Source organism: Oryctolagus cuniculus, chromosome 5 (assembly GCF_051225735.1).
Source record: "Oryctolagus cuniculus isolate XC-2025 breed Fujian yellow rabbit chromosome 5, ASM5122573v1, whole genome shotgun sequence".
Classification (NCBI taxonomy): Eukaryota; Metazoa; Chordata; class Mammalia; order Lagomorpha; family Leporidae; genus Oryctolagus; species Oryctolagus cuniculus.
In genome coordinates, this window is record NC_142871.1 from 11,398,536 (window position 1) to 11,412,067 (window position 13,532).

General features: G+C 45.5%; 1 protein-coding gene across 10 annotated transcripts in view; it reads left to right on the forward strand.

Moving 5' to 3' along the window:
• Nucleotides 1-3,317: 3,317 nt before the first annotated feature.
• Nucleotides 3,318-13,532, forward strand: part of LOC149126408 (uncharacterized) — a 69,082-nt gene continuing 58,867 nt past the window's right edge. For 2 of the 10 annotated variants that reach the window (XR_016233605.1, XR_016233601.1), the window contains exons 1-2: nucleotides 3,318-3,614; nucleotides 4,587-4,672. Coding sequence is in view for 2 of the 10 variants with exons in the window: in XM_089332523.1 (XP_089188649.1) it covers nucleotides 3,344-3,614; nucleotides 6,643-6,716 (345 nt within the window). In the remaining 8 variants the exon portion in view is untranslated. Of the gene's footprint in view, nucleotides 3,615-4,586; nucleotides 4,785-6,642; nucleotides 6,717-6,796; nucleotides 7,176-13,532 lie in introns of those variants that run through there. The other 8 variants (XR_016233602.1, XR_016233604.1, XR_016233606.1 and 5 more) reach the window with 8 other exon arrangements.

Below are 13,532 nucleotides of genomic sequence, written 5' to 3' on the forward strand. Positions count from 1 at the left end.
GCACTGCTGGACCAAATGCCTGCAGGGCCTTTCACTGTGTTTTTCTTTTTTTTTTTTTTTTAAGATTTTTTTTTATCTTAAAGGCAGACTGACAGAGAAGAATACACACACACAGAGAGAGAGAGAGAAAGAGAGAGAGAGAGAGATCCTCCATCTGCTGGTTTACTACCCAAATTGCCGCAACAGCTGGCCTGGGCCATGTGGAAGCAAGGAGCATGGGTCTCCCACGTGGGTGCAGGGGCCCCAGCACTTGGGCCGTCTTCCATTGCTTTCCCGGGCCATAGCAGGGAGCTGGATCGTAAGTGGAGCAGCTGTGCTGTGATATGGGATGCTGATGTTGTGAGCTGTGGCTACCCCTCTACACAACAGTGCCGGCCCTGGTCTTCTACTCTGATTCCACAGACCCGAACTGAGCCTCAGAGGTCCTACAGGCAAACTCGCCTTGGGTTCTGGTGCAGTGTCTGGTAGCTCAGTGCGTGCATGCCGAGGGCTGGCAAACGACTCTGTTTCCGGGTCAGCAGCCGGGACTTTGCCACCTGTCACACACTCAGGTTAAGCCTCCTGGGGCAGTCCTGCAGGTACCAAAAGCTGTGTCCAAAGCTTTTCTTGGAGGAACGTATGTAAAGGATCAGGATACTGCAAGGCCGTCATCCCCAGCAGAACCTGAACTCGTGCTCTCACATGGAGAGCGGAGATAAACTCGGATTTGTATGTGCACAGTGCCAAGGCCGCTGTGCCTCGCTCCCCACATCTGTAACTTCAGCACTTTGCAGGAGCATGATGGGGGCTAATAGGCAATTAGCAATGGTCCTAAAGAGCGCTGGGCGCTATTGTGAAGCCCCTGTAACCCTCAGATGTGATTGTAATTGTTTTAAAGGGAAAACCGGATTACAGACGAGGCGTGACAACATGAAGGACAGTGGATGTTGGGCTGCAGAGGGGCCTCCCTAATCTCCAAGTCCCTGATAGGTGTGTTGTTAATACTACATGACAGATGAATTATATCGCAAACTCCAAGAAATGCCTAGAGGGAAATCAAAAAAATGCCGTGAGCAGACAGACCTTTTGTGATTTTCCCAGGACACTGCCGTTCCCAGACACTCAGCTCGCAGCCTCCCTGAATCACATACGTCACATTACGGGAAATAGTTGCTGACAAATACTTCATTTAAATGCTATTAAGATAAAAGCAGGCAGTCTGAGCGGCCAGTTCCAGGCAGAAAAGTAACATATGTGTCCATCGGAACGCTGTCCCGAATGGGTAATACCTTCATCAGTTTTTTCATTCCTCGTTGTTCTGCCAGGGGTCTGGAAGACATATGTCACTTTTCCACCTTAACGGGCCCTTTTCTAGTTTGTTTGGATTTATGTCACCAGCTTAATGAGATTTAAATGGAATTTTTGTGTGTGAATAATATGGAGCATTAATGCAGAAGCTTTCGTTTGCTGGGCTGCTGGCAGGATTTGCATAAGGGTTTTTAAATATGAAAGAATATTGAAGTCCTCATGAATCAGGGCAGGAGCGATGCTGGGGCAATTGAGGGGAGAAGATTGGATTATCTCAGCAACGAGAGTGTCTGAAGACAGGGCACATCTTCAGATTTGTGGACCGTGGGCCACTACAGGGGAAGCGCCAAGGTGTGCCAGCCCGGGTGGGAAGCCAGGACCTCGGGATGGGGCTCTCCAGATCTTATCCTCACCTAGGCTGTGTGCTACATATTAATTGGATAATTCTGAGCTTTTATTTCATACTGTTCTGGGTAGAATATTCTTTTAAGATTATTTATTTATTTATTTGACAGAGTTAGACAGTGAGAGAGAGAAACAGAGAGAAAGGTCTTTCTTCCATTGGTTTCACACCCCCCCCCCCCAAAATGGTCACTACATCCGGAGCTATGCCAATCCAAAGCCAGGAGCCAGGTGCCTCCTCCAGGTCTCCCAAGTGGGTGCAGGGGCCCAAGCACCTGGGCCATCCTCCTCTGCCTTCCCGGGCCACAGCAGAGAGCTGGACTGGAAGAGGAGCAACCGGGACTAGAACCGGCGCCCATATGGGATGCCGGTGCCGCAGGCAGAGGATTAACCTATTGAGCTGTGGCGCCGGTCCCAGACTATGTTTTTTTTGAAGATTTATTTATTTGTTTGAAATCAGAGTTATAAAGAGAGAGAGACAGTGGTAGACAGGGAATGTAGAGAGAGCTCCTGAGGACCAGAGTGCAGGCCTCTACTGTGGCAGTGAGATAGAAGTGGCTTTCTCTCTCTCTGCAAAGAACACAAGGTGCTGATTCTGAGACCCCACAGTGCTTGCAAAAATGCACAAGTCATCTCATTGCCCCCATGCCAGCTCGGGGACACCCTGGGGCTCCTTGTCCCTTACTGCTTCCTTGTACAGCCCTGGACCAGGGGCCCTCTGAGTTTTCCTTACCTGCTTTAGGTCACCTCACCGCTGTCCCCCACCAAGCTCTCAGAAGTTAAAGGAGGGACTTTGATCCACCAACAGGCAACTGGAGACTTGGCCTTCAAAAGCTCACACCTTGCCGCTGCTCTAGACCTCCTTCTGTAATGTCTTAGTCTGTTGTCTTTGGGTAGAACAAAACAGAAACAAAAACAAAAGCAAAAGCAAAAACCCTGCGGCTGGGTGCTTGGTGAAAAAAGGTTTATTTAGCTTACAGCTCTGGAGGTCTGTGAGCATGGGGCTGGCGCCTGCCCCGCTCTGATGAGGACTTCATGGCGGACGGCGTTGCAGAGCTGGGCGCACGGGTGAGGGCGGCGAGTGCTGGGAGTGGTACTTGGAGAGGTCGGGGGAGGTGCCAGGCTTTGTTATAAAACCTCATTCTCATGGAAGGGGGGTCAGCCCCACGGGACCTCTGTGCATCCGTTCTGCCTGTGGTCCCAGGCTGTCAGGGTCCCACCCTGACCCTGCCACGCTGGAAACCAAACCTTCAACACATGGACCTCTGGGGAACAAACCACATCTAAACCGTACACTGGGCTGGGCCACCCCTCCCCTGAATCAGGAAGAAGGGCGTGCCCCAGCTGACATGATGGATGGGCGAGTGGAGGGAAGCATCGCAGAGTGGGAAGAGGACAGCTTTGGAAAATCTTTGAACATGGTGTGGGGAGCAACTCGGATTAGACTAAGTTACTGGAATTAAGACTTATTCTATGCATCTGCTCTCCCACAATATGGCGCTGGGAGAGGAGGAAACAGCTTCTACACAGCTGCCTCCAGTTCAACCAATAAACAGCAGGACCTACTCCTGATTGGAGGAGAGCAGCGTACTCGGTGTGTGGGTAGCAGAGTTGGGATTGGTGGAAGAGGACTATAAAGGAGGAGAGAGACAACATGCACCAGGAGCATCTATCTGAAGGAACACCTGAGCAGCCCCCGAGAGAGCCGGCTGGCGGTGTGCCGCTCCCCCGCGGAAGTGGGGAAAGTGGCAGGGGGAGCCGCCCTTCCACGGAGGTGGAAGGACCAGCAGCCAACCCGGGAAGAACCAGCAGCAAACCCGGGGAGGGCCGAGCAGACGAAAGAGCAGCGCAGGGTCCTGTGTTGTTCCTCCACGAAGAGGGGGAGCGACACATGGCCCCTGCCCAGCTGGTGATGCCTTGCCAAGGTAAGGCAGGGTACAGGGTGGCACTGGGGCAGCGTGCTGGAAACCTGTGGTTACAGTCTTGATTGCATGCGGAGGACCCAACAGGAAGCAGGGTGGACCCCCATCTCCCAGGGGACACGAGACCTTTCACAAAGAACGCCTCGGTCAGCCCCTCTCATGGGTATTCCTATAGGCTGTGCTGGGGCACCTCATGCTGCAGGTTTTAGGGAGACACGGAGGACCGGCTGAGACTAGACCCTGGGTCACACAGTGTTCAAGGAAGACAGATTTAATGAAAGACCTGAGACAAGGTGCTTACGAAGGGAAGAGAGGTTGGCTTTGCCTGCAGTGTTGGAGGGAGGTTTAGAGTCTGAGAAGCAGGATTTGACCCGTGGTCAATGGCAGAGTACGTATGGAGGATCACACAGTGAATCAGGAAGCAGAGGGAGAATGGTGAGGCCAAACCCCAGCTTTCTAAACAGCCCTCATGTGAGAATGCAAGAGGTCACAGCCTGGTACCTCCTGAGGGCCCGGCCCCTGCCCTGATGGTCTCCCAGCAGGCCCCACTTCCTGAAGATTCCATCGCCCCCTAATCACACCACCCCGGGGAGCAAGCCTCTAGCACTTGGACCACTGGGGCAAGGACCACAAGGGGCTTGCCATAGCAAGGCCCACGACAGAGTCGGACCACACCGAAAGGAGTCGGCCATCCCGAGGCTGTCTCCGCAGAAGCAGGGATTTTGACCGTCATGGATTTCGGCATGAACTGTAGCTGAGCGCCATGCTCCCACTCCTTGTCCCAGCCAGGATCTGATCTAGCTCCTTCGATATTCCGATGAGGAGGCTAAGGCACAGGACCCGAGGGACTCATCAGTGTGGCAGACATAATTAACGGCAGTGGGAATTAAAGTGGGCTTTCAGCCCGCTGGGGTTTTATTTTTTCTTCCTGCTTCAACCCACTGTTCCTTCACATGCTATTTTTTTTTTTTTAAGATGGAAGAAAAAATTTCCAGAAGTCTGGCGAAAGTTTCCTTTTCATCAGGTTTCAGAAGTGCAGCGAGGGCTGAGGAGGGGGCAAGGTGAGGCCACAGCTGTGCCGTGGGAGGGACGAGCATGGGAGGTGTGAGCAGGTGGCAGAGTGAATCCCAGCAGAGCCGGCTTTCTCCATAGCTACAGGTTATCACTTCTAAGGTAGGTCAAGTAGATTCTTTAAATGGCTGCTTCCTCAGATTTATAGTTATTTTAATTTAACTCCAAGTGCTCAGAGGAACACTTTTATTTAACTTCAATAGCGTATAGCTTTATTAAAGTCAAATAAGAAATGGGAAAAAAAATGAACCCAGAGAAAATATGCCAATGGAAATTCTTATTTGAGAAATGTCCAGATTATTACATGTCTTTCATTTTAATTTATTTCTTAAGCATTGAATGAAATTGTAGGCCCACCTGAGAAGCAAAATAAGATTAGCCTACAGAACAATAGGTAACCAGGTTAAAAAAAAAGACAGCAAAATTTGCAGAGATAAAAGTTTAATTATGTTCTAGTTGCTTGCTGAGATCTGGAAATCAATGTAGTTATTTCAATATAATTCTTGGTGGGCATCAAATGACATGAGGGATCTTTGTACCCCTTCTGTTAAAATATAGCCACCATAAAATAATTAACAATAATGGAGTTGACATTAGATTAATGTAGCTAACCTCGGGTTGGCAGTGGAATTGCTTTTTGAATGAAACAGGGAAAAAAAAAAAAGAAATCGAGAGCGGACCTCTGTGTGAGAGAAATAGCAAGACAACGTGCCTGGGGCTCTGATGACGTTTTATCCTTTGTCTCAGCACGGAATAGAATTCTATAAAACCTGCTTAAGACCTTCCTTCAGGAAAAAAACTTATGTAAAATATCTCAAATAGAAGAACTTAGGGTGGCTGTCACTGATCATGTCGATATAATTTGGATTAGACCTAAAATATTTATTAGAGCAAATCACCAAGTTGATCAGCACTGCTTTCTCTTCTTTAAAGTGGGGGTGGGGATGTTGAGGGTCATGGGGAGACTGAGGTGGATCTGAATTCCATTTGGACCGCATAGCAGTTAGATGATGGAGCCTTTGATGTTCATGGATACAGTCTTGAACGTGGCTACATCAGCTTATCTATCTTTACGCCAACTTTGTCTACAGAGTAAACTCTTAAGTTCTCCATTTTGAATTTCTTCTGAAATTCATGCATAGAAAGAATTTTCAAAAAGTTCATCTAAAATGCATTTTATGAAAAAACTATTCATGGATTTCAAATTTTTTGCACCAAGATAATCTTATTATTTGATTACATTTCCAATGAGTTCTTCGAAGTGCCCCATTTATAAATTTCTATTGCTTTCAAGTGAAATATTTTGCTACATTTTTAGAATTTAGAAAAATCGGCTGAGCTACTCATTAACTGACATGAATACTCATTCCAATGGACATCATGAGGCTGGATTCACGGGACTGAACAGAGCATTTTTTTTTTAAAGGAGACAAAAAAAATCTCTGGACACATCCTGCCTACCCATGGGACAGTGACCATGGCTAGGTCTCAGCATTGAAGTGTCTGATATTTGAAAATGCCGGTTGTTTCCACAGATTGTCCCTTTATCCAACTTGCATTTCTACACTTTGTTTTCTGAACTTTGTGAAACCAGAGTCTATGGCAGCATTCAAGAACTAGTTGCTTTCCGAAGAAGCTTCGTAAGGACCTAAAAAAAGAATGTCGTGGATGTCATTGTTGGAATCCCCTCACTCTGATTCCTTCGCTTGAGAATCCTTTGAACTTGTGGTTCAGACACATATCTGCGTCTGACTTTTTCCATGTTATTACAAACTTGGTTAAATCATTTAAATGGGAAACGTTTGACAAGTAAGGGGGGAATCTTCTATGGCTTAGAAAGAAAGCAACCACAGCAATAACAAAACCTGGGCTTAGGAATATGGAACCAGCGGATATATGGGATCCCTTGAATCATCAGTTCCCCAGTGTTTGCTGAGAACCCGCTATTGTGCTTTCCCAGGTAACTGGATATATTTGGGAGCAAAAAGCCGACACAATCCTTGCCTTCATAGAACATTCAGTAGAGGAAAGAAGGTGAGTTTTAATCACATAAATGAACACAAAATAATGACTGTTCAAAGGAGAAACCATGGTGATTTAAGAATATTTAACAGAGGCTGGCACTGTCATATAGTGGGTAAAGCCACCACCTGCAGTGCCAGCATCCCATATGGCCGCCGGTTCGAGTCCCAACTGCTCCACTTCTGATCCGGCTCTCTGCTATGGCCTGGGAAAGCAGTGGAGATGGCAGAAGTCCTTGGGCCCCTGCACCTGCATGGGAGATCTGGAAGAAGCTCCTGGCTCCTGGCTCCTGGCTCTGTATCAGCTTAGCTCCGGCTGTTGCAGCCAACTGGGGAGTAAACCAGCAAATGAAAGACCTTTCTCTCTCTCTCTCTCTGCCTCTCCTTCTTTCTCTGTGTATCTCTGACTTTCAAATAAATAAATAGATCTTAAAAAAAGAATAAGTGATCTTGACATAAGGCCTGATGGAGGCTCCTTGCAGACCATGTACATGAACTGATGATTTCAAGATTTGTCCTTACAAAAAGGAAGGAAGGCAATGGACGTGAGGAGGTGGAGAAGGACTCCAGCCGGAAGGACACAAGTGCCAAAGCCCTGTGGCAGAGGGAGCAGGGATATTAGGACGAGAGGGCAGTGTGGCATGGCTGTAGCCTGCTAAGATGACTTTGTGCAGGTAGAGAGAGGCTAGCCCATGCTGGTGTTGGAAGCCATATTGAGAGATTTTGTCTAAGACCAGTGAGAATGATTGAAATGATTTGATGTGTCTTATGTGGGGTGTCAGTGTGTGTGTCAGAGTGAGAAAATCAGACTCGCTTTTGAAAAATATGGCTGTGGTTGAAATATGAAGAGAAGATTGAGGATGGCCTCAAATCAGGGCGTGAGCTCCTGGAAAAGGTTCTTGTAGTTGTTTAGGAAAGAGTTGATCGTGGTTTAGGTTAAGGTTAATGTAGCTGAGAAGAGAAATTTGGAAGGTTTTGAAGTAGTTTGGTTAAGACTCAGTGTTAACATAGGTTATACCTTGGGAAAAAAAACCATCTTTTTTCTACTGATTTTTAATTTCTATCTTGTTAAAATGAATATATGTGTATTTGTATGTATATATGCATACCTACAATAGTTAATGAATGTGCAAGGCAGTGGGAAATTTCCTGACAAGCCAAAAATGTGCCTGCCCTCTTGTGCTCACAGCTGACGCCACGCTTACCTTCTTTATAGCAGCACCATCTCCTCATTCTTTAATGTTGCTTTTTAGATGTTTCCATCCAACTGCACCTCAGCATGCCTAGGAGACAATTTGACATTGCAGCAGTTGTAATCAGGAATTGCATGGAGCAGTTGAAATCTCTTTCTTGTACAGATACCCAAGTTTCTTTTCCTAGGTTCATTTGTGGATTTCTGTCTTGCTCTGAAACCATTCTGGTTGAAATGTACTAGAGCTTCCCTGTGGTCTAAAAAGTATGGAGCATATCATCTTTAGCCTTTGAAAATGTGGTTTTGATTGCTCAAGTCACATCTATTTCTAGGAGCACTTGGTACCAGGCTCCCAACAATGGCAGAGGGACTGGATACCCAATAACTTGAATGCTGCCGATTGGAAAGCCAAACTATAAATGGAAAGGTGTAGTATGAAATCCTGCCCAAACAGCCTTCAGAATTTAACCTCCCACTGAGCAGTGTGAAGGATGAATTGCGCTGGCTGTTTTAGGGGGTAACACTGCCTGTCTAATAGCTATTTCAAAACCTTTCGCCTTTGACTGGTATGGAGTCTTTGTTGTTTAAAAAAACCAGAAGGAAGCTAACAGTAGGGAGAAAATAAAATAAAGAACAATGATTTTTCTCTTAAGCTTTTTGCTAATCACAGTAGGGATTTTATATATGTATCTGTATGTCCACCTAGTTATTATCTACGTGAATTTCAAACTTTTATTTCTATTTATCTCTACAAAAGCATAATGGTTTTCTCATGCTACCCTTCTGTTTATTTAAATATATGCATTTCATTACTTCTGACTTTCCTGATCTTTAAAATCTTAATTTTGAAAGAAATAGCATTTCTATTGGGATTTGACTTCTCTATTCTTGTGAAGAAACATCCGTTTTTGATGTATTGTACCAGGATTTCCCGCACTTGACCTCTCACAGATGGTCAGCCTCTGTTAGTGTGGCTCTCACGGTGATTGTGAAAATCCTGTCTGCTGAAGCTCCAGACATTCTGATTCATTAGATTGCAGATGAAGCCAAGGAATCGGACTTCTATTTAACATCCCAGAGTGTCTTTGGACCCCTTTTGAGAAACACTGCTTTTCGCTACAGAAGCATGTTTAAAATAAGGGAAGCCTGGGTATGCAGCAGAGCTGGTGCCCACGCTGGCCTAAGTCTATGAGGTAAAGCCTCATTAGAGCATTGCACTGGCTGCTCATTTTTGCTTCCTCTCTTTCCCAGCGTCCTCCTACACATACAACAGGTCCAGGTTGAAATGTCATTCTTTTTGTTCAACTACTCCTATTGGAAACATTTCCTCTCTGTCTCTGGATAGTCTATTGTAAGACCAAAACATAAATCTAAATATTCACTTAATAACTTAAAATATGAGAATGTTAAACGTTTGAGTCTTCAGCCTGTTAGTAATTTCTGTGCCATAAGTGATGTCGAGTTTCCATTGTTATCTACTTTGAGAGACCTATCACAGAGCTGTCACATCCCAGCCTTGCGTTTTGCCAAACTTTATTTAGAAATATTCTAAATGGATGAATATCTCCATGGCAAATTAAGTCTATATGTTTGTAGCATCCCAAGCCATCACCCAGTATAATTTAAGTCCCCCGACCGCCATGCTGTGGTAATTAGTTTTGCGGGATGGTTCCCACATACTCACCATCTCGTTTTGGAAAATGCTCTGGGACCTTGCTCTTGGGAGACACCTGGGGACCTCAGATGATCTAAAACAAAGGTGCCAGTTGCAACAGTACAGGAGCACTCTCTGTATTCTTGCTATTGTTATCTATGAGAGTTAATTGTTTCCAGGTGCATCTTGAAGCACTGATTAAAACAGCCCCATATGGGTTGTAATTGATTAACTGGAACGGCATCTTCAACCTCTGTATCCTGCCAGCAATCGGAACCAACCGGCATGCTGCAGTCACTCACACACTCTGGGGTTTCGGGAGACTTTGAAAAGGGGGCCTTTCCCCAGGTGATCATCTAAAATAAAGCTTCAAACCATCAGGTAAACAAGATGTCATGAATAATCTGATTGCCCTGGAGTTACACCAGAAGAGAGAGTTACTGGGGAGGGGAGTAATGAGAGTCCCTGGATACGCTGCGGGTGAGTTGCTGTTGGATTGTTGTTTGTTTTGCGTAGTTAACTGGAAGAGTCTTGGCTCAGTGGTTGCTCAGCTGAAACTTCTTGGTAATGATGAGATTTGGAAGATTTATGTTGAATTTGAGAAATTGAACCATAAGTCACCCATGAGTATTTCCTTTTTATCACCGTAGAAGACTATATTTGTCAGAATAAGGAGCATGAGCTGCTGTAAGATCAACCTCCACATCTTAAATCAAGGGTGAGTCCTCACTCCTATGAGTTTGGTGCTAGCAGGGCAGTGTCCCTGAGAACTCTAAAAGTTTGCTCAGGAAACCTGGCCCCGTGTAGCCTGTGATGCTGCCACCTTAAAAATGGCTGCCATTAATGCAGAAGGAGCGGAGATTGAGGGCATTCTGTGAGCTCTTTTCTGGCCAGGCCTGGAAGGGACCTGCATCACACTGCCCATAACACATGTGTGGGGGTTGTTATGTGTTGAGTGGGACTTGTTTCCACAACATGCAGGCAAGATGTTCAATCTAATTATGGCATCTGAGAGGTGAGTCTGATGGGAAGTGTTTAGGTCATTGGAGGCATGCCCTTGGGGGGTGGTTCTTTTATTTGGTTTTAAGATTTTTGTTTTATTCATTTGAAAGGCAGAGTTACAGAGAAAGGTAGAGACAGAGACAGAGAGGTCTTCTACCTGCTGATTCACTCCCCAGATAGCCTCAACGACCAGGGCTGGTCCGAATCCAGGAGCCTGGAGCTTCTTTTAGGTCTTCAATGTGAGTGCAGGGACCCAAGCTCTTGGTCCATCCTCCACTACTTCCCAGGCACATTAGCAGGGAGCTGGATCAGAAGTGGAACAGCTGGGACTTGAACTGGTACCCATACAGGATGTCAGTGCTGCAGGCAGGGACTTTAACCTGCTGGTTAAAAGTTCTTGAGACCGAGTTGGTTATAATCTTGGAGTTCAAGTTCAGCCTAGTGTGTTCTCTTCCACTTCCCCTCTGCCTCTCCTTCTGCCTCTGTTTTCTGGCTCACTTGATGACCATTTCTTTCTTTCCCAAGAAGCTCCTCTCTGATATTTTAGTTAAAGTAACCAGAAACAGACTACTACAGGGAGCCACTCTAGTTCAAGAGAGGCTGGGGAATGTGGCCTTCCTGGGTGCTGTCTCAGAATTGGTGAGATTGAGACTATGAGTCTGACAGTAATCCCCAGGGAGACACGTCTCCTAGGTGAGGCTGTGCTTTAACAGAAAACAAAGGAATCCAGTTTGGAGTAAGGAGTTGGTACTGCTGTGAGATGTTGGATAAGTTTATAAAATGGAAGTAATATTCACATTTTAGTTCATAGGGTTGGTGTGATCATTAAATGACAATGTTCAGAAATGGCTTATATGTGCCCAATATATGTTCAAAATTTTCCCTATTTTTATTATTATGGTTGGAAGTTGTGCATTTCCCCAGTGAACTGAGAGAAATGGCTTTATATGTTCAGTGGTTTCCAACCCTGACTACACAGCAGAGTCATCAGTGAGATTTTGGTAAAGTACCCACAGGGGAGGGTAATCCCCTAGATGTGTTGAATACAAACCTTCTCCCATCTGCATGCAAGCCAAACTTCTGCACAGCTGGGATGAAGAACCACCTGTTTATGCCTTGCATAAGATGACCAAAGGGATTCCAAAGGCTCAAATACATATTTGACAAGGGACCAGTCTAATGTAAGTATGAGGGCAGATGATGGAAGGAGACTGGAGAATTTCATATCTGAGTGTCTAGTTTCCAGCACTATACATCACCCACAGATATTTAGGAAAATCATTCAAAATGGTTCTGGTCAGAAATCTGCATGCGCTGACGTGGTCTCTCCCAGTGGTGGCTTCTCAGATTCCCATCAACACTTCACTGTAGTTCTTTTTCCAGCCCTATCTCTTGATCCAACCTCATCTGGTCTGAAGCGTCTGCCCAGGAGATATGTAGGTATTTGGAGAGAATTAACAACTCTAAGAAAGAGGGAAAATGAAGTCTTCCTCTCCTCTGTAGGATGGTGAAATTAAGCCCCATGCTGTGGTTCTGAGGAGTCCCCTCTCAGGAGATATAACAAACCTCACGTCTCCAAAGGCTCCCAAGCCCGGGGTGGGATGCTCGCGGTTTTCCTTTTCCTTTCCTCCTCCTCAATTCCTCTGGACAGGAAGCCCCAAGAGCAACTCAGCAGTGAAACTGCCAGAAGGTGCAAATCAGGGTAGACTTAGTTGGGCTGCAGTGACAAACAACTCTAGAATCGCAGCAGTTTCTTGCAGCCAAGCGCTATTTCTGTCTGTTGTTATGAGTCTCTGAGTTTGGTGGGAGCTGTCTCCAGGACACAGGCTGAGAGATCTTTCACTGGAGAGAAAGTCGCATGATTCTGGCCGGGAAATGCTGGGCATGTCCGGGGTAGGCATTACGGCTCAGTGAGCATCAACACCTTGGCCTGTACCAATCCCATAACCGCTTCCTCCACTCCTCATGAGCGGGTTGGACAGTTAGGTCTTGTGAGTGCCTGGAGTGAGAGAACTGGATACAGGTGAGGAGAATGATTGGCTTGGCTACCCCAGAGATGCAAATATCAAAACCATGTCTGAATTCGAAACAGCTTCCTAAGAACATATTAACTCAGAAAAAACCCACGGCTGTCACAGGTGATTATGTCAAGGAAAAGCCTCCCACCTCAAAGGTTCACTGAAAAATTACTTAAACATTAGCTTCTGGGGAGGAATTTGTTTTGTAATGTTTACGTAATTGGGTGAACAGAGAAATTACTAATGATGGCTTATTCTTTGGCTGATAGGTGAATTCATAAAAATTTTTGTCTCTTTTCTATCTAAATAGGTAGATCTTTCTTACTTTTAATAACAAATGAGTGGACTTTTTTACTTTAGGATATTGGATAGTTTCTCTGCTCCAGGCTGGTGGGCACAGGTCAGCATTTTTCATTCTGTGTCGTTACTGCCTACCCAGCTATGCCTGGCACAGACTAGTCAATTGAGTTGTATTGACTGGAATAAACGCAGAATGGTGAATGAGCTTGAGAAAGGAGTAAGCGTGGGTTTTATAACGCTTAGGATATCTCCCAAGTGTTCCTGAAGAAGTGAAAATCTCAGAACAAAATTAATTTCCAGTGATTTTCATTTAAGAAATGTGACATTTCTCGTAGTATTCCAGGGTTTTTGAGATGATCCAATCCTCAGGATCCCACCGAAAACTGGAATGGAGATCGCGTTACGTCTTTGCTGAGACTGTTGTCAATCAAACACCTGTGCGCATGTTGGCATGTTATGTAATAGGGTGTAATAGTAGGTCCTGATTAGTAGTATTTTCTAGGCTGTCACTTTAACTAATTGGAACTATTTTGGGGATTGTCTGTTGATGACAATCTATTTTACCAATTATTTGAAAAGTTCTGTCTAAAATCAATGTATTTCTCAAAGAGAAGGAGCAAGAAATTTCCTTAAGTCTTTCAGGCTGAATATCAAGATGCTAGA